The 18,664-nt window shown below is 41.1% G+C and overlaps 1 protein-coding gene across 6 annotated transcripts in view; it reads left to right on the forward strand.

Moving 5' to 3' along the window:
- Positions 1 to 18,119, forward strand: part of slc12a7b (solute carrier family 12 member 7b) — a 62,836-nt gene extending 44,717 nt beyond the window's left edge. For 3 of the 6 annotated variants that reach the window (XM_035142185.2, XM_035142187.2, XM_035142192.2), the window contains exons 9-26: positions 747 to 914; positions 1,073 to 1,171; positions 1,518 to 1,575; positions 2,137 to 2,311; positions 2,415 to 2,533; positions 2,690 to 2,788; positions 3,264 to 3,383; positions 3,900 to 4,004; positions 4,588 to 4,756; positions 5,345 to 5,540; positions 6,274 to 6,443; positions 6,662 to 6,793; positions 6,926 to 7,033; positions 7,424 to 7,540; positions 10,029 to 10,204; positions 12,110 to 12,124; positions 13,874 to 14,007; positions 15,126 to 18,119. In XM_035142185.2, coding sequence (XP_034998076.1) covers positions 747 to 914; positions 1,073 to 1,171; positions 1,518 to 1,575; positions 2,137 to 2,311; positions 2,415 to 2,533; positions 2,690 to 2,788; positions 3,264 to 3,383; positions 3,900 to 4,004; positions 4,588 to 4,756; positions 5,345 to 5,540; positions 6,274 to 6,443; positions 6,662 to 6,793; positions 6,926 to 7,033; positions 7,424 to 7,540; positions 10,029 to 10,204; positions 12,110 to 12,124; positions 13,874 to 14,007; positions 15,126 to 15,217 — 2,252 coding nt within the window. In that variant the 3' untranslated portion in view covers positions 15,218 to 18,119. The remainder of the gene's footprint in view (positions 1 to 746; positions 915 to 1,072; positions 1,172 to 1,517; positions 1,576 to 2,136; positions 2,312 to 2,414; positions 2,534 to 2,689; positions 2,789 to 3,263; positions 3,384 to 3,899; positions 4,005 to 4,587; positions 4,757 to 5,344; positions 5,541 to 6,273; positions 6,444 to 6,661; positions 6,794 to 6,925; positions 7,034 to 7,423; positions 7,541 to 10,028; positions 10,205 to 12,109; positions 12,125 to 13,873; positions 14,008 to 15,125) is intronic. The other 3 variants (XM_035142186.2, XM_035142190.2, XM_035142191.2) reach the window with 3 other exon arrangements.
- Positions 18,120 to 18,664: the final 545 nt, after the last annotated feature.

The raw sequence follows: 18,664 nt of genomic DNA on the forward strand, positions 1-18,664 counted from the left end.
TCCTCCCGTTACGTAACTCTTGGCCATGACAAACTAGTTTTTCTCCTTCTACACGAATGCATTCCTGTCGTATTTCTAGTGAAGCAACGGGAGTGAGTGTCCGCAGGCGCTAAGTGATTTCATATGCAATCTTTTTTACTCTATCTGCTTTCTCGCATCTGTTTTTGCTTTTATTTTTACTTTCTTTAGCTCCTCTCCCTCACTTCACTCTCAGAAACATGCATTTCCTCCCCATCTGATTCAGTTTTTTTGCATTTGGTGTTTAAGTCTCTGGACAGATTACGTCAGCTTTAATGTGCCTCTCTATACCGTCTTGCCTGTTTTCAATTACCAATGTTCTCTCAGCACCAGCCATTCATTCGCTCTGTCACTCCGCTCCAGTTCCATGAACTTGATAATGTTAACATGTCTGGAGCAGTTACAAAATGTTTAACTTATAGAACTGCTGAACTTTACTCGTGCCGGTTTAATCTCCAACAATTTTTGTGTTTATAAATATATTCGATTCTGTATCTTTTTGTATCTTCTGCTACAATGTTAGCATCCTATTGAGCTTTGGACGGAGTGAATTAAACCATTTTTGAGAAAATTGTTGTTAACGCCTTTAACTTATCAGCTAAGGTTTTACAACGTGAAATGTCAGGCTCTCTAAATCAAACACATCTCATTGTCACGTGGGTGAATTAGCACAGTGTGCGGTTGATGCTGTTTGGAAACTAACAAATGTGTTTGTGTCTCTGTTACAGAAAACATGTGGTCAGTGTACGGTCCCCTGGGCATGATGGTAGAAAACAAAGAGTTGTCGTCTCTTGGGGGAAGTGACTCTGCCCAAGACATCTACATGCCATATGTAATCAATGATATTACAACCTTCTTCACACTGCTGGTCGGCATCTACTTCCCCTCTGTCACTGGTGAGGCTGATAAAAGTGACAAACACACACACACACACGGTGATGTGGGATTTCTGTACTTGTTTGGCTACTATTATGGTCAGAATTGCTCAGCGCAGAGCTGTGTTTCATTTCTGTATTGTTCATGTCTGATTCTTTGTTGGGACCAACTCTTCCAGGTATCATGGCCGGTTCAAACCGCTCAGGGGACTTGAGGGATGCCCAGAAGTCCATACCCATCGGCACCATCCTGGCTATTGCTACCACCTCCTTCATCTGTATCCTTAAAACTTTGAAGTGAATTTGATACGAAAATCTAGTGAGATGACCCCGACTGATTAGTATAGCAGTTAGTATAGAAAATAAAAGGCAGAGTAGTATATTTATAAATCAGTTTTTCTATAAATTTGCACTGTTGTACTGCTTTCTTTTTGTGCTATGACAATAAAGTGTTTCTATTCTATTCCATTCCTAGTAAGCACAGGTTCAGGTTATCTTGGAGTCTTTGGATCAAAGGGGTAGAGCACAGTAGGGCACAGCTAAGGGTTATTTTGTGTGTTTAAAGCTTCACCGTAATGTAAAAGAAATAGACTTGAGTTCACTTTCCTGAACAGTGCTCCACAGACGTCACCTGTGTGGTTCTATTTGGGGCCAGTATTGAAGGCGTTCTGCTTCGAGACAAGTAAGCGTTTCACACCAAGCACATACTGTAGGAAACTGAACACACTATGTTTTATAGATTCTTTATGTTTTAATAAAACAGAGAAACAATGTGTAGGTTTGGCCTCGATGTTCCCTCAGATTCAGTTTTAGACTCAAATCTTATTGTATATGTGATTAGATCACTGGTGATTTATCATTGTTTTAAAAAGACTAGCTGTTAACAAACTGGAATAAGTATTGTATTTATTGGAGAGACTATTTTCAACTTAATCCACATTTGGATCTCTATTAAGTATTTATAGCAACAGGATTAGGAGGGAACACCCGGTGCAAAAGTGTGGCTCTTTGGTTTTTAATAGCTGTTGGACAACAGTGGAGTTCTATGATACAGAGGAGTAAATACAATATATCAGACTTTGGATAAAAAATATTTTTAGTAGGATGTACTGCTTTATGGTCTTTCCCTGGGATCTTATCATGAAATTTGGCTGAAATTAATATTTGAAATTATGTCAACATATCTACACTATTTATAGCTGAATAAAAACAGGGTGTATGTATGATTGTTTTTCTATTGCAGATTTGGTGACTCTGTGAAAGGAAACCTTGTGATAGGCACGTTATCATGGCCCTCACCCTGGGTTATTGTGATTGGCTCGTTCTTCTCCTGCTGTGGAGCAGGTTTACAGAGTTTGACTGGTGCCCCACGACTGCTGCAGGCCATCGCACGGGATGGCATCGTACCTTTCTTACAGGTCAGTTGAACAATCACCTCAAATACTGTCAAAGCAGTCTTCATCCTTATACGCTCCGCTTCAGTTTTCACACTGAACTATGTGTGTTTGTATGTGTGTTTAGGTGTTTGGTCATGGTAAAGCCAATGGAGAACCTACCTGGGCTCTGCTCCTGACTGGTGGGATCTGTGAGATTGGCATCCTCATCGCCTCACTGGACGCTGTGGCTCCAATCCTCTCCATGTCAGTACCTGCCTGCATAATTACTATCACATTCTTTCTCATACCAGATGAAATCTATCATCCCCTATGTATTTCACATCTCCAGTAGGTCATAACATGGTGATTTAGATTAGACGTTAGTAGTATTTGTTTTGGCTTACTCTTCTCCTCGCACAGGTTTTTCCTCATGTGCTACCTGTTTGTCAACCTGGCCTGCGCCGTTCAGACGCTACTGCGAACGCCCAACTGGAGACCACGCTTCAAATACTACCACTGGTGGGTGACCAATTACAGTCTCGCAAATACATTTTCCCTCTTTAATATGCTGTCTGTATTCACTTTCAAAAAGTGAAAAAATGATGTTAAAAGTTTCTGAAGTTAAAGTTAGCGTCTCAGACTCGTCAGTTTTAACAATGTCAAGGATCCTACTCCTGAAATGGATGAGGATTTCAGTACAGTGCATGGCAGTAGCGAAGATTCAGAGGAACACCTTTACAACCATAGACATGCATGTTCAATGTGGTTAATGACATGATGGCCTTCACTGGGACACTTCCACAACAAAGGCTGAGGAAAATAATGTTGTAGTACAGTAGATTTCAGAATTTTACCTCACTTCTAAGCCTCCTCTATCCATTCTGCACTGGTCTTAAATCATTAAGAGATTTCCATGAATGTGCAGACAACCTGAAACAGTGGATGGGTTATGTGGTTTATAGTCTAAACTTGTAAAGTTTGTTTTCTGCCACAGGGCTCTGTCTTTCCTGGGAATGAGCTTGTGCCTTGCTCTCATGTTCATCTGCTCCTGGTATTATGCCATCTTTGCCATGGCCATCGCTGGGTGCATCTACAAATACATCGAATACAGAGGGTAAGAAGAACATTGTACTCATTATTTTCTTTGGTTCAAAAGTGTTCAAATAGAGAAGGGCTGTACCTGAATAGTATAAACTTCTGACAGCAAGGACATCTCACTTAAATGTAGAAAGTGCATAGTTTTAATATCTGAGCTTCTGAGCTTCTTTTTTTAATTACCAGGCATTTTGAGGGTCCTCCACTTTGTTTTCAAGACATTTTTGATTTGAATCATTTAAGTTTTTCTCCTCAGCCTCACTTCCCGTCAACACTTCAAATAACAGCAATATAATAATATATTTGTCATTTGTGTGGAATAGCAGAGTCTTGCATCATATCAGATATCCGGTTACAAAAATATGCTAAGCTGCAGAACATGTTCCCTTTTACTAGACTGCATTTTATGTTGTAACTTCACCCACAAAATTCAGCTGTGAACACAAGCTAAGACTGGGCTGTTAAAATCCATCCACTGTCATTGCTTTGAATCAGTTTCTTGTTTACTTCATTGTGAATCATTTGTTTGTTTTAGGGCAGAGAAAGAATGGGGTGATGGCATCCGTGGTCTGTCTCTCAACGCAGCGCGCTACGCCCTCATCCGACTTGAGGAGGCTCCACCACACACAAAGAACTGGAGGTACTGTGTGTGTGGGTGTGGGTGTGTGTGTGTGTGGTTACAGTTGACACAGTGCCACCTGTCACTGGTGGGCTGGACAAAAGAGAGACAGGAATAGACACAGAGGGTTGAATTAGATTAATCTCTTGGTCCTCTACCTAATCTGACAAAAAAGGTTGCTAAGCCTTCACTTTGTGCAGAGGCCTGCACTGACCTTGCAGACTGCCCGTCCAATAGGCAAACGGCCAGGTTACTTTTCATTTTCAGTGCAAATAGTGTCTTTAGGTTTGTGATATTTCCATGAATACAGATATTCCTGATTCCTGATGAACACATGTGGGTCGGTAAAATCTTAATTCAGCTCCTCTGCAGGTCTACCTGCATTGTGTTCCAATATCCAGTTATCCAGTGATGATGATTCTACTTATTATTACTCTTAAAAATGTTAAAGTTTCTTGAACCAACTATACAGGAGATGTTTACATGATAATTTTGTTTCCGTGCGAGACTGGAGGATCAAACGGCCACTCCTGTCACTCAACACCTTTCAAAGAAATTAAACCTGACCCCCCCCGCCTGTTTCTTTTCCTGTTGATGTATCCAGGCCTCAGGTGCTGGTGCTGCTGAACGTGGACTCCGATCAAGGAGTCAAACACCCTCGCCTGCTCTCCCTCACCACTCAGCTGAAGGCAGGAAAAGGCCTGACGATTGTGGGAAATGTTTTAGAGGGAACGTATCTCACTAAAGACGCAGAGGCCAAGAGGGCTGATCAGGTACATTTAAACTCGCACACCACCAAGCAAAAACATGTAGATGTGGAAAATGAAAATGCAAACAGTGGATTGTCAGATCCTGTTCAGCTAAAAGTAGAAATTGATGGGGACAGTTAATTGTCTGTCCCTGTAAAATTGGCTAAATAATACATTGTGTTAATGGCAGCGTTCATCAATCCACCTCTGGTCCCACGAGATAATCTATTGTGTCAATCAAGATTAATAGAGTCAGGACAATCCTTTTACACCCACGCTGCAGATTAACTCTGCCACCTACTGGCTAAAATTAATATTCTTATTTATTTAATTCATTTTGGCAACCTGATTTGTCCTCAAAAGCATTTTAAATCAGTGGATTATTTTTTTTCTACAAAAGTAATCATGTGCAGGAGCTGAATTCCAGATTATACAGAGAGCTGTATTCATTTGTTCAGACCCATCAGTATGAGTTAATGATGAGATTGCTATCAGTGGATCACTGAGATGTAAGTGTCTCCGCAAAGACATATTTTTAAAAGCCCAATAATGAATTTGTTTTCTATTCCACCACTGTTGACTGCTATGATTTTTCTCCCATGTTTTATCCAGAACATCAAGTCCTCTATGTCAGCAGAGAAGACCAAGGGTTTCTGTCATGTCGTGGTGTCTTCAAACCTCAGAGATGGCATGTCCCACCTCATCCAGTCTGCGGGGCTGGGAGGCATGAAGCACAACACAGTCCTGATGGCCTGGCCCGGGACCTGGAGGCAGTCTAATGACCCACAGTCATGGAAGAACTTCATAGGTAGAGACAGAGATGAATAAATCAGGAGAACAAGATGGAGAACTTACACACGCAACATCATAGTTGATCCAGTAATACAGTTGAAGTAATGATAATACATCTTATATGCATATATGCACACCTGCTTGTCTCATAATATCTCATAGGCCCTGTTCAGACCTGGTATTAACATCATCTCACGTGATCTTATCACAAGTGGACAGGTCTGAGTACGTTGTTTCACACCTGGCATTAGAATGTGTCTCCAGTGACCACTGATCAGAACTCATTTCCACGCCCTGTTTGCAAATAAACACATACATCTTTTCTGTTTGCTAAACCTAAAGACAAGCACATGATGTCAATGTTTGTGAGAGTCTCAGTATCTGTGTGTTGGTGTGAGATTGACGGAGAGAGAGACATAGCAGCGGCGGGAGGGGCTGAGTGAATGTGATTCGGACAGCTCGACTATGAAAAAGGATTTTACCAATTTTTTTAAAAGGAGGATATCAGCTGAGGAGACAACCCTCTAATGTGGCCCAGGACGTGTATGTGTTCAAACTGCTTAATGAATGTAGCCTGAGTGATCTCAAGTGTTACCTCAATTCCTCTTCAATACGTTCACACCTGTATTCCGAGCTGTCCACTTGGGGTTGGTGGGATGTTTAAACCAGGTCTAAACAGAGAGACAGAGAACACACAGGGTTTAGGAGACAATGTCTCATACACACTCGCTCTCCTTTTATCCATCCAGAAACAGTGCGGGAGTCCACAGCCGCCCATCATGCCTTACTTGTGGCTAAGAATGTGGACAGTTTCCCTACCAACCAGGACCGCCTGGGGGAGGGCACCATTGATGTGTGGTGGGTGGTCCATGACGGAGGCATGCTGATGCTGCTGCCCTTCCTGCTGCGACAGCACAAGGTTGGTGACTGTTTGAGTAAACCCTAAAAATGATATTTATACTTATTCAGAATCCATCTCGCATACATTCTCCCTCACTTACACTTTTCCACATCTATCTCTTCCTGCCTCCTCTCACTGGTCCTGCTACTAATCGTTATTCCATCCATCTACCCCTGACAGATTGACTGACTCTTATGTTTCCGTTTTACTTCCGTTTATAATAACTCTCCCTCTAGGTGTGGCGGAAATGTAAGATGCGCATCTTCACTGTGGCCCAGATGGATGACAACAGCATCCAGATGAAGAAAGATCTCCAGATGTTCCTCTACCACCTGCGATTGGATGCAGAGGTGGAAGTGGTGGAGATGGTGAGACTCAAAAACTGCACTTACTATCCAATTTTTTTTTTTTAAATCTAAATTTTAGACTGCGTTCTATTTTTTTCGAGTCAGAATTGTATTGAATGATTGATTCTGACGTCTCTGTTCCAATCTTTGCAGCATGATAATGACATCTCAGCTTTTACGTATGAGAAGACGCTGATGATGGAGCAGAGGACTCAGATGCTGAAACAGATGCAGCTGTCCAGGACTGAAAGGGAGAGAGAGGTAATACACACTTTCTCCAGCTGAACACAACCCAACACTCGCAGTCTGTCGTCTGTCTGAAGTTGCATTCAAATGCAAGTGGCTGCTTTTGTCTTTCATTAGATATATATCAGATAAGATCTTAAGCCTCTTCAAGACGATGGCATTTATTGATACCGAATGTTGTTGGTTCACGGGTAAACAAAATGAAGACTAGCTTTACAGATAACTTTGTATAAATTTGTCAAATATGTAAAACAAATTATTAGTTTGTTTCCGTAACTACCAGACTGCATAGTTAAATGACAACAGTATTCTATTCAAATCTGGCCAACTGCTGCAATATATGACAAATGGCCCCTTTTCCTGTTCAACTGCCATCGCCTTTCTGGGCCATGCCACACTGCTCAGATACAGAGTATCACTGATGAATCGCGTAATTCAATCCGGAGGAAGAACCCGGGCGCTGCCGAGAGCGACAGCCTCAGCCGGCAGTCCTCAACGGTGGAGGACAATCAGGAGGACGAGGTAGCCGGTTTTTGTCAACCCACTGTCCCTCACAGTTAGACCTCACCGGCCCATCTTCACAAAGCCACAGCTGTCGCTAGTCATGGGACTGTTTTAATAAGTTCCATTATCATCCTGGTTTAAAATATAGAAAAATGCTCTTTCATTCTTAGCAGATGTCAGAAATTAGACTGTGATGCTTATACAGTGAACACACAGATGGAAATGAGAGACAGAGGAGCGGAAATACTGCTTTGGTTTAACATTTTATGATCATGGAGAAAAGTTGTTGATAGTTGAAAAGCTTTTAGCCAAATTTACTAAAGGGTTTCATCAATGTCCCTTAAGTACCATAAACATTTTTTATGTTGTGAATCTTGACACTGATCATCTCTTAAAAGCAATGAAGCAGTTGAAGATTCTTCACATTAGCATCACATTAATGACTTCCTGAAGTCAGTGTGGAACTAGAAATACAGAAAAATGATAGGGCCTTTGAATAATCAGCTGTGTGTTTGCACCTTTTCACTGTGAACTTCTCCATAGCACCAGCTCATGGTCGATTTTCCATGTTGATAGTACTAGACCAGAGTAAAGGATGATGGGTAACCTTGTTGCACCAGTGATGAAGCCTCACGTAGCCCATCACTACGAGTCAGTGATTGTAGCATTGTAAAATTTGAACAGTGCCATTTCCAGTTTTGTCATAAAACCTTTTGAATTGCCCACCAAGAGAAGGTGACCCATGAATCACAGATAGCATTCATCTTATACATCTGACTTTTCGGTTTTAAGTCGAGATTATCCCAGCAGTAGGGCTCCTTGCTGTATAGTGATTGACATCTGCTTTGTGAATATCAGCCTGTTGCACCCTGAGCCTGCAGTCCAAGATCCCATCACCCTCATCATCCCACTCCCCTGAAAAAAAAATGAAACCAGAAAGAGTGGACAGTATTCTCTAAGGAAACTGAAACGTGTGTGACTTTTACACAGTGACAAAAGCTCCCGATGTAGAAAATGTCCTCAAATGTTCCTGTAGAGAGGATATCATTTTTTATTTGAGGTTAACTTGCCTTTCAGCAGGCAGCACAATTCGACCTAAAGGATCTAAGAATAGCAGCATCATGTTTTTTACAATCCCTCCAACAATTGGGTTCTCTGGTGTGTCACGACCATTACAGCCTCATCGGGCATTTTCTCTTTTTAGTTTTAGTGATCTTCAAAATTATTTGCAAGTATGTTTTCATCCAGCAAAAGTGACATGACAATACTGTCTTCTCTTGTTTTTCATTTGACCTCTAGCATAGTCACCTAATCCATTCATTTCCACATTGACTTCCCCCTCCCTCCAGCCACTCGTTCATTTAAGCAGTGTCCATACCAGGGGTTTCACAGACTCGTCGACTTGACGACTTTATTGCTCCGTGATGACGCTTTAAGCTTGAACTCGACTTTCATCACATGATATTCGACTTTTTAAAAGTTGTGCAACCCCTTTTCCATACTGTACAGTCAAAGCTGGTAACTTCCTCAAACACAGATCCTTTAAAATTGATCTGCATTATGTTTAACTCACAGTCTCACATATTCAAATGTTTACAACGATGGGGAATTTGATATTTTAACCAGGAAACAATAAATATGGTACAAAGTGAGCCTCCTGTTTTCTGTTATAAAAAGCTATTTTTCTTTATGAAATGTGAACCAGTACATGAAGATGTAGATCTTTAACTATATCTTTATGACAGATGATAATGCATAAACAATTTGTTCTTATCCTTTGTCATGGGCATTGGGTAAATAATTGTGGACATTTCTACAAAGAAAAGTGAACAAAGTTGTGACCTGTTTTGCAATATTTTTTTCTTTTAATAATTTTAATATTGATATGTAAGTCCTACTCTGTGCTCTGCTGAACAGTATTATTCCTGCACTATAGTCCTGCTTTATGCTTGTTTAAGTAAAATAATTTTTGGTTGACATCACACTACACCTTCACCACCGCCACAGCTCCCTTTCCGTCAGTTACACCATAAATGTTGTGTGGACCCCTGCTGGGGCCTTCAGCCTGCCCAGATATGTAAATTGTCTTGTGATGTACGTCTGTTCTTTTGTGGCCCATGTGCGTTGTTGTGATGGTTGAACAGGTTTGTATTGTTCCTCTAGCATGTTGTCGCACCAACTCGTAGAAGGAAAAGTGTTGGATTCCCAATTTTTGTATATCCCAGTTTGTAATTGGCCATCTTTGTTTTTTTTCTGTGGCCTATCTGTCATTTCCTGCACAGTTTTTTCCTCTCTGTTTGTGATTCCTTATTCTTTGTCCACCTTCCCCAATTTGTATTCCTTTTTCTATCATTAATCCCTTTCTTTTGTCTCATTATCACATTATCTTGGATGAGTTACATCACTTTTTCTTCCTTCTCCTATTTTCTCTTCCTTTCTTCCTGTCTATTATCCACCACCACCACCTTTACTGTTTTTCTAACCCTCTTCTCTCCCTCCTCACCAGGCCCAGCTCATCCATGACAGAAACACGGCATCTCACGCCACGATAAACGACAAGGCCGAAACGGGGCCCGATCGGGTTCACATGACCTGGACCAAGGACAAGATGTTCGCAGAGCGTAATCGCAATCGCGAGTGCAACGCCAATGTGGCCGTGCGTGACCTGTTCAACATGAAACCGTAAGTATCCAATACTTTACTCTGAATATGACCCAAACGCGATTGTACGTTAAGATCTAAAAAGAAGCGAAAGTGAAAGTTTTGTTCTGTGGATGTTTAACTAATACTAATGCATTCTAATACATTCTCATATTGTTGGAGTGTCAAGTATTATACACTGTAAAGGTGGTGATTAACAACATGATTCATGTGCCTTGTAAGAGACGTTTGCACCATTTTGAATTGGTTTTATGTTAATAGTGAAAGTACATAAAGAAGTCAGAGGATGTGAACTTTGAACTACAGCACGTAGAGAACTGACATTACTTCAGGATGGTGCCAAGGCCTCAGTGCACGAGGACAGCGTGTGTCGTAGAACTAGTAGAAACAAGCCTGACAGGGTGAAATGGGACGAGCGTGTGCATGGCGTGTGCATTCAGGCTGCATTTGGTACATGTGCGCATGTGTGTGTGTGTGTACACTTTCAGCCATTTCAGTCTTTGTGCATGGCCACACCGCACAGACGCACACATGAACACCAACATGTTTCCATCCCAGACCGACCGTACCATCAAGTGTATGGACTTCATCACGTGTGTCCCAGTCCATTTACAGGTGCATCTCAAAAAATGATGGTGTCGTGAATAAATTTGTCAGTAAAGAAAGTGAAAATGTAATATGTCCTAGATTCGTCACAGATAAACAAAAATGTTTCATTTTTTTATTTTAATTTCAATAATTACAGCTTACAACTAAAATAAATGTTATAAAAATATTCCTAAATATTATATTAATATTTATTTTATTATTTTATTTAGAGTTGAGTAAATTACTTTTCCTACAGTACAAATACAGTGTCTCTCGGTCTAGTTCAGCACACAACAGCAATCATGGGGAAGACTGCTGACTTGACACTTGTCCAGAAGACGATCATTGACACCCTCTACAAGGAGGAGGAGCCACAGAGGGTCACTGCATTGAAGCACATTCATGGAAAGTTGACAGGAAGTGCGGTCGGAAAAGGTGCGCGAGCAACAGGGATGACGGCATCTTTGAAAAGATTGTTAGCGAAGCCGATTCAAGTTGGGAGATCTTCACAGAGTCTGGAGGAAAAGTGGAGAGGCACAGAATTCAAGTTGCTTGAAGTCCAGTGTGAAGTTTCTGCAGTCGGAGATCAGTCCAAAGTCAAAGCAGTCTGCTGACAAGCTTTATGGAAATGCCATTTCATTTTCCAGCAGGATTTGCCACCTGTCCACAGTGCCAAAACTACTAACTGGTTTGCTGACCATGATATTATGGGGTGTTGTCAAAAGGAAGATGAGAAACACTCCACCCAACCATACAGACAAGCTGAAGGCCACTATCAAAGCAACCTGGGCTTAGATAACGTCTCAGCAGTTCCACAGGCTGATCGCCTCCATGCTGCACCGCATTGATGCAGAAACCTGTGCAAAAGCAGCCCTGACATAGTATTGAGTGCATAGATTAACATACTTTTCAGAAGTTGCACATTTCTGTACTGTAAATCCTTTTTTGATTGATCTTAGCAAATATTAGAATATTTTGAGATACTAATTACCTGAGCTGTAAGCTGTAATCCTGGAAACTAAAACGGCTTCACTTTACGTGCAATGAATTTACAATATATATGAGAGTTTCACTTTTTGAATTAAATAGTGAAAAAAACACAATATTCTCTTGTTTTGAGATGCACCTGGCTGATAAAGTTTATAATTCTAATCAGTATTGTAAGGCAGGACAGGAAGAACGTCAAACAGCTACATGTCACTTTATTGTGTGTACTTGTGTCACCTGCGGGTGGCACTATGATCACTTTGGGACAGTTGCATGCAGTGTGGTGCAGAGAGCTGACGTAGAAGCATCTAAGCCTGTTTCTGTTGTTCTGTCCCATTTTTCTCCTTCCAGAGAGTGGGAGAGTCTGTAAGTCGCATTCTCTTTGCCCTAGGCCGTGTATATATATTATGTGTGTGTGGTGTGTGGTGTGTGTGTGTGTGTGTACTGCTGCTGCAGCGACCGTAGCTTCATTCAGTGTCCTCCAGCTCATGTGCTCGTACCTCTTGTGTGTTTGTGTCCTCGTTTGTGTGTCCTAATGTGCATGGACTTACCGATTCAACATCACACTCTGCGTTGTTGGACCAGCTTCCATTTAGTTCGCATGAAATTGTGTTTACAAGCAAATTTGTGGTTCCCCTCCAATGTTAAAATGTTATTTTGGCCTAAAGGGAAAATCTTCTTCTTCAGTGGAATGGAAAGCAGAATTTTGTGTTGCCTCGTGTTTCTCCTTAATATAATTTAGCTTCTGGCAGTTGGTCTCCTGTGCTTTTACCATTATGATCTAACATTTGTGAAGGTGACGATAAAGAGGCAACATTTTCAGAGCTAGATAAGTAGCAACTATTAACAAACTCTGTACAACTGACTATGACAAACTATAGCATCAGTACATAACCATAACAAATCTTTTAATGTTGAACTTGAATGTCCCCTTTGTCTTTAAATGCTGCCTCTTTATTTGAAGCTCAGCGCCTCAGTCCCTTAACCTTGCATTTGTTTATTAACTTGTGTTTGAGACTAACATCAACTATGCTTTAATGAAAATGCAACTTTTCTTCTTCATATTGATTCATGTGACTGTGTTGAATCACTGATGTTGTCTCTAGACAGACAAACTGTAGTAGTAGTTAGGTTTAATGTCATCATCAAGAAAAAGTCAGAGAAACATCCTGTTACATTAGTAGCTTGTTCTCTATGAGTTTCCATTTGCACTGTAAAATAACAAGGTTGTATTTATTTAAAGAGAAGGGCGTACGTCCTACCATTACCACAACAGTTAAGAAAACCAAAGCACTTTGACATGTGTAGCAGGAAGAGCAAAGGTAGAAATGATCAAATGAATGAATTCCATAGAGCTGCTCCAGGCTCCTGGTGTTGTTCATGCTGGATCTTTGACCCTGTTCAGACCTGGTATTCACAGCCGCCCTGAGGGATCCAAACCAAGTGGTCAGTGCTAAGTTCAGGTCTGAACGCACCTGAATGGCGCCAGAGATCCGATCACTCAGACCACATTCAGAGGTGGTGATGCCTGTCAGTGTCCATCCGTTCATTTGTTTGGAGCCAACGCCAAATTATCAATATTCTTGAATTGGTCAAATATTTTGTCATAGCCGCCCACATTCATTTTCTATCTCTATCTCTCACTCTTGTCATCTGACACATCTGAAAAGTCAAACTGGTAAAAACACCATCATTTGGTCTTCATGAAGACAAATGAATTGTGATTAGATCCCTCAGGACGGATGTTAATACCAAGTCTGAACAGAGCCACTGAGACCCATTAATAGATCAGAACCATTGTTAACGTTGTTAGTAACGAATGTGCTTTTTCTGCTATGACAAGTCAAAAATGGCTGCTGTGAATAAGAGCTGTAGTCATGATGATTCTTGGATACATTAATCAAAGTGTCTTCAGACCCCCAGTGTACAGATATCTTACTTGCCCAGTGCACGTTAGGTCACAGTGTAGTTTTTTATAAGCACAGAAGAGGACCTAGAAATAAGCTATGACTATTATCCATATATTACTAATTAGATGTAGAGGTTAGAGTCGTGTGGTAAACCGTTTTTTCTTCAGTGCTGTCTTTTCTCACTGTGGACCTCCTGTCAAATTAGGAACCAGTCTAATGTCCGTCGGATGCACACGGCGGTCAAGCTGAACGGGGTGGTGGTCAACAAGTCGCAGGGAGCTCACCTGGTTCTGCTCAACATGCCTGGACCACCCAGGAACAGAGGAGGAGACGAAAACTGTATCCTGAATGATTGACATGCAGTCTAATGCCTATTGATGGGATTGGTGGAGCGTATCACTGTACAGTGGTGGGATGTAACTCAGTACATTTATATATTTAATGTATTTGTGCTTTACATAGATTTATTGTCAGGTACTTTTCACTTTTGCTCACCTACATTTATCAACTCACATTTTTTAAAGGAATTAAAATGAGGAGAATGGAAGTGGTCCACTGATCCATTCAGAGAGGGCAGGTAATATGAGACACTGCCTCCTGCAGCAACAGCATCACTGGTGAAGAAACGTCTGAAACTCAAGCTGTGTCTCAATTTGGGGGGCTGCATCCTGTGGAGGCTGCATTTGAACGAGATTGCGTCACAGCGGCGTGACTAGACTGTCCCAATTTGAAAGCTCCTCCAAACGCGGCCGACGAATGCGTCCTTCCATCCCCGGGCAGCGGAGGCTCCACCAGCTGGATCACTCCCAACATACCCATTGGTTCCTTGCGCTTCTTTGACAAACTGTTTTCCAAAGAGGTTATGGCGGAAAAAAGTGAGGCGAAAACATCAGAAGAATGAATTGTTTCATAAGTTCTCAAACCCTAACTCTTAAATTGACATATTTTAAAAAATGTATTAATTAATCAACCGAAGAACTATGCGGCCGATGAAGGATGCAGCCGACTGCGTAGACCGGGTCCTCAGAAGAATGGAGCCCTGAATTGAGACACTGCTTGAGTCATTAGACATACCTCACCTAGGCCGTATTGAAAAGAGATGTATGACAGTCTGTTTTATTCTTCTATTAAATAGAATATACACTATACTGTAGTTTTGTATTCGGGAATATGCTACACTTGGCAAGTACTTTTACTTTTAATACTTTAAGTATATTTAAAAGCAAGTACTTACTTTTTTCAAGTAGAAAAGGAAATGAGGTACCTTTACTTGAGTACAAGTTTGTCTATTTATCTGTACTTTTACTAAGTAAAATGTTTGAGTACTTCTTTCCACCAGTGTTGCTGTATGAGGGCTGAGAGGTGGGATACTGTGGGTTATACTGTAATGTGATGTACTCAGGTGTGATACTGTGATTCCCTCTGGATGTGTTGTACCTTGACTCTTGTTCTCTCAGACATGGAGTTCTTGGAAGTTCTCCTCGAGGGTCTGAACCGGGTCCTCCTGGTGCGAGGCGGTGGCCGTGAAGTCATCACCATCTACTCCTAGAAATAAAATTAAAAACACTCTAAAGCCCCACACTGCACACATGGGCTGTTGCCATGGATACCGGTCACCGGGCATTCTTGGGGGAAGAATCCAAATTGGGTTTTTATGAAGGGCAGGGGTCGTTGGAAGGCTGGACCACTTTCTATTGGCAGATGGTCTGAAGGACCTGAAGGATAAAGGAAACAGTTAGCTGGGAATCAGCTGATTGGCTGAGAGAGAGCGTAGTATGAGTCCACACTGGGCCACAGACCCCCTGCACATGGAAGATAAAGCATAGAGACACTTTTAACTCTGAAAACGTTCTTTTCTGTTACATTTTCATATTCTTTCCCTCTTGTGTTGTCCAGTTACTGGCACTCACTGTGTAAAAGATAGGCAAAGAAGTGAACGTGTGCTGTTGATATGACCCTCGTAGTCTTTCGTGTTGTCTGGTGTACTTGACTGTGGGAGGTTCAGAGACGTTTGCTAAACCTGGGAGAAAACAAAACATGAGAAAAGTTGTACAGTGGATCTTTGAACTCGGCTCGGAATAAGTAAATATGCACGGACACGTAGAAAACAATCCTTCAACCCCCTGCTGTGGAAAGCTGACTCATAACAGCACATTTTTTATATCAAATACAGTTTGCTGATCTGCGCGGTCGGCATCACCATTTGTACTTAAATGCTTTCATTCCCTCATAGCTTCTCAGAAACTCTCCTTCAGCCTGAACCTCAGTCTGTTAAGAAGCTGCTGGTTAAGTTGTAGCTGTGTAAGGTTGCAGACGCAGGGCGGCCTCACGGCTGGAGTCAGAATGTCTTCTCTAAAGCTGTAGTGTCGTTTGCCTTGTGGATGATTTAGTGAAGGACCAGACAGAATGATGCTAAACACGGATCCCGATCAGTTAGGTGGGGGCGAGGCTTTTAGATATCAGGTACTGATACTCGATCGCTGGTCGTCATTCACCACCCTCAAAGGATGCTGTTATTTCAATAGGAAAAATAGCCATAGTTCATATTCAAGGAGTCTGTGAGCTTTATAATGCACATGTATATTTATGGTGTCTGAAGTAGGGCTCAGTTGGGAATGACTATATATATTTTTTTAATCTGAAGGGCTGTTTGACAGCACACAGTAGCTCAGTAAATTGGTAGATTCACAGGTTCACTGATTCAATCTCAAATTTGCCTCCAGAAATGTTGGCATTGAATTAAAAGCATACTTTTTAAAAAGTGTAAAAGCACAAAGGGACACGTGAAATAACTCCAATTTATTTTAACGTGGTTGCATCCCATATAAAACTAAGAGTGACGTAGTTACAGCACTGTTGAATTTGCACTACCAACCTTTCAGCACTTGTCCTCTTCACTCGTTGCTTACAGTGACACTTTCTATTGGTTGATGCGGCGCTATATTTAGGGAAGGTAGTGTGGAGCAAGTCCGCACTATTTAATGCTCATCTTTCAATGTTTTTATAATGTTTTACCGAACAGAAATCTTTAAGTTTAGAGTCCCAGACTGAGCAGATGAAATGTTATGAGCACATGTAGGAGAAAAAGTGCCAAAAGGAAGGAAACTGTGGAAGTATTACAAAAGCTTCACCTAGTCTGGACATACTGTAGCTACTGCTTCTCACACTGACACACTTTAATCTTTGGTACCTCTGAAATTAGAGCACAATCATTTGTAATGGAGCTCATCATTTCTACCATTACAATTCCACTAATAGACGAGTAAAACACAGCAAACCGTTCAACCTGCTGCATAAAGAATCACTTTTAGTCCGAGACAAACAGAATCAACCCTTTCACCAAAACGTACCTCCACAGTTTCTTTTCAAACACTAGCTGTGCAGTATTTTGTAAAGCAGAAACTCATATTTCCCCGCCGCTCTTTGTGGGGGAGGTGTGAACTTCTGACATGTCAGTTATGCAACATCTGTGTTTTGTTGTGTTTTATTCAGTTGTTCGATGTATGCCTATGTAACTATATAGTCCCTGTAGTGTTTGTTACATTATAACTGATAACTGTTACATTAAGTGTTAATTTTTCTTCGCTGTGGTTTTTTATGGACGGAGGCAGAGAGAGGAGGCTTGTGTGAAGACGGCAGCAGTTTGTGTGTTGTTGTTCCAACTCAGAAAACGAGACAGAAACACATGGTGCACGACACACATGACTGAAGACTACTCGTGATGCTGTGGCACCCTGGACATGAAAGTATTAAAATACACGAGGGAGGCGACCAGGGTACAAAAACGAGTGGTTTCGATAACTATCGCTCACATTCTGAAGTTCAGTTTCTTTCCATTTTAGCAACCAAAAGCAAATACATACTTGTGCATGAATAAATCAAAATTTGTAGTTTTATTCTATTTGAAACGTTGAAAAGTTGTAAAGATAAATTATTAAACAAAATTGTCTTTGTTTTTAATTTGGTTACTGAGCTAAATAGCGGTATCTGTACATAAATGAGACACTAAGACATAAAACCTTATACAGAAGATGCTAAATAAAATGTTTGTGAAGGTAAATAGGATTGTCGGCTGTGTGTATGTGTGTGTGTGTGTGTGTGTGTGTGTGTGTTTCACAGCTAATGGTTGGGGTGACTGGAGAATGTTATCTACCTCAAGTTGTCACAGAGGCTAGGCTCAACACAGAAACTTGTTCAGTCACATCTCGTATACAGATTCAGGAAAGGAAAAATAAAGCCAGGGTCAGCAGAGTGTGTGTGTGTGTGAGTGTTCCTGTGAATACCATTGTGAGGTGAAGCTGTTGTGTGTTTCTGCTGTTGTCCGGTTACGCTGGCAGGCCTCACAGGCTGGAGCAGGAAGTCACATGTGGGCGCACATATAGATGAAGGTAGCCCTGTTAATTGTATTTGTGCCTCTCTGAGTAATTATTAAAAGTGCTGAATAAACAAAACACGCATCTTTGTCCTGATTGTAGTCGCTCCATGGAGAAACACTAGTTGACGCCTTGGGATTAAAGAAGCAACTTGATTTCATAATTATCCATAAAGTATGCAGTTTTTTTTATTTAACATTTTATTTCAGTTTACAGTTTGGTGAACAACACAAAGACACATCTCAAAACAAGCAGGGAGATAATCTTAACCACCAACATCAGTAAAAATGGAGAGAATATAAAAACAAAGATAATTATAAAAAGTGGGGGCATAAAGTTTGGCTTAAATTATTTTATTGTTGAGGGGGGTTTGTTTCCCTTTGTGTGTTATATATGTCATTTGTCCATAAATAATTGTTTTGCATTTTGGGAAAGTTTGGGGAAAAGATGTTAAAACTGATTCCGTTTAGGGGCGGATCAAGGGCAGGGCCAGGGGGGGGCACTGACCCCAGAGGTGCCCCTGTCCTGTGGCAAACAACATATTCACTAACCAAAATGATAACAGTTTGTTAAGAATAGTTATTTTCAAAGCTTTAAAGTTACAATTATACTATACTTGATTG

Source organism: Hippoglossus stenolepis, chromosome 19, assembly GCF_022539355.2.
Source record: "Hippoglossus stenolepis isolate QCI-W04-F060 chromosome 19, HSTE1.2, whole genome shotgun sequence".
In the NCBI taxonomy this organism is placed as follows: Eukaryota; Metazoa; Chordata; class Actinopteri; order Pleuronectiformes; family Pleuronectidae; genus Hippoglossus; species Hippoglossus stenolepis.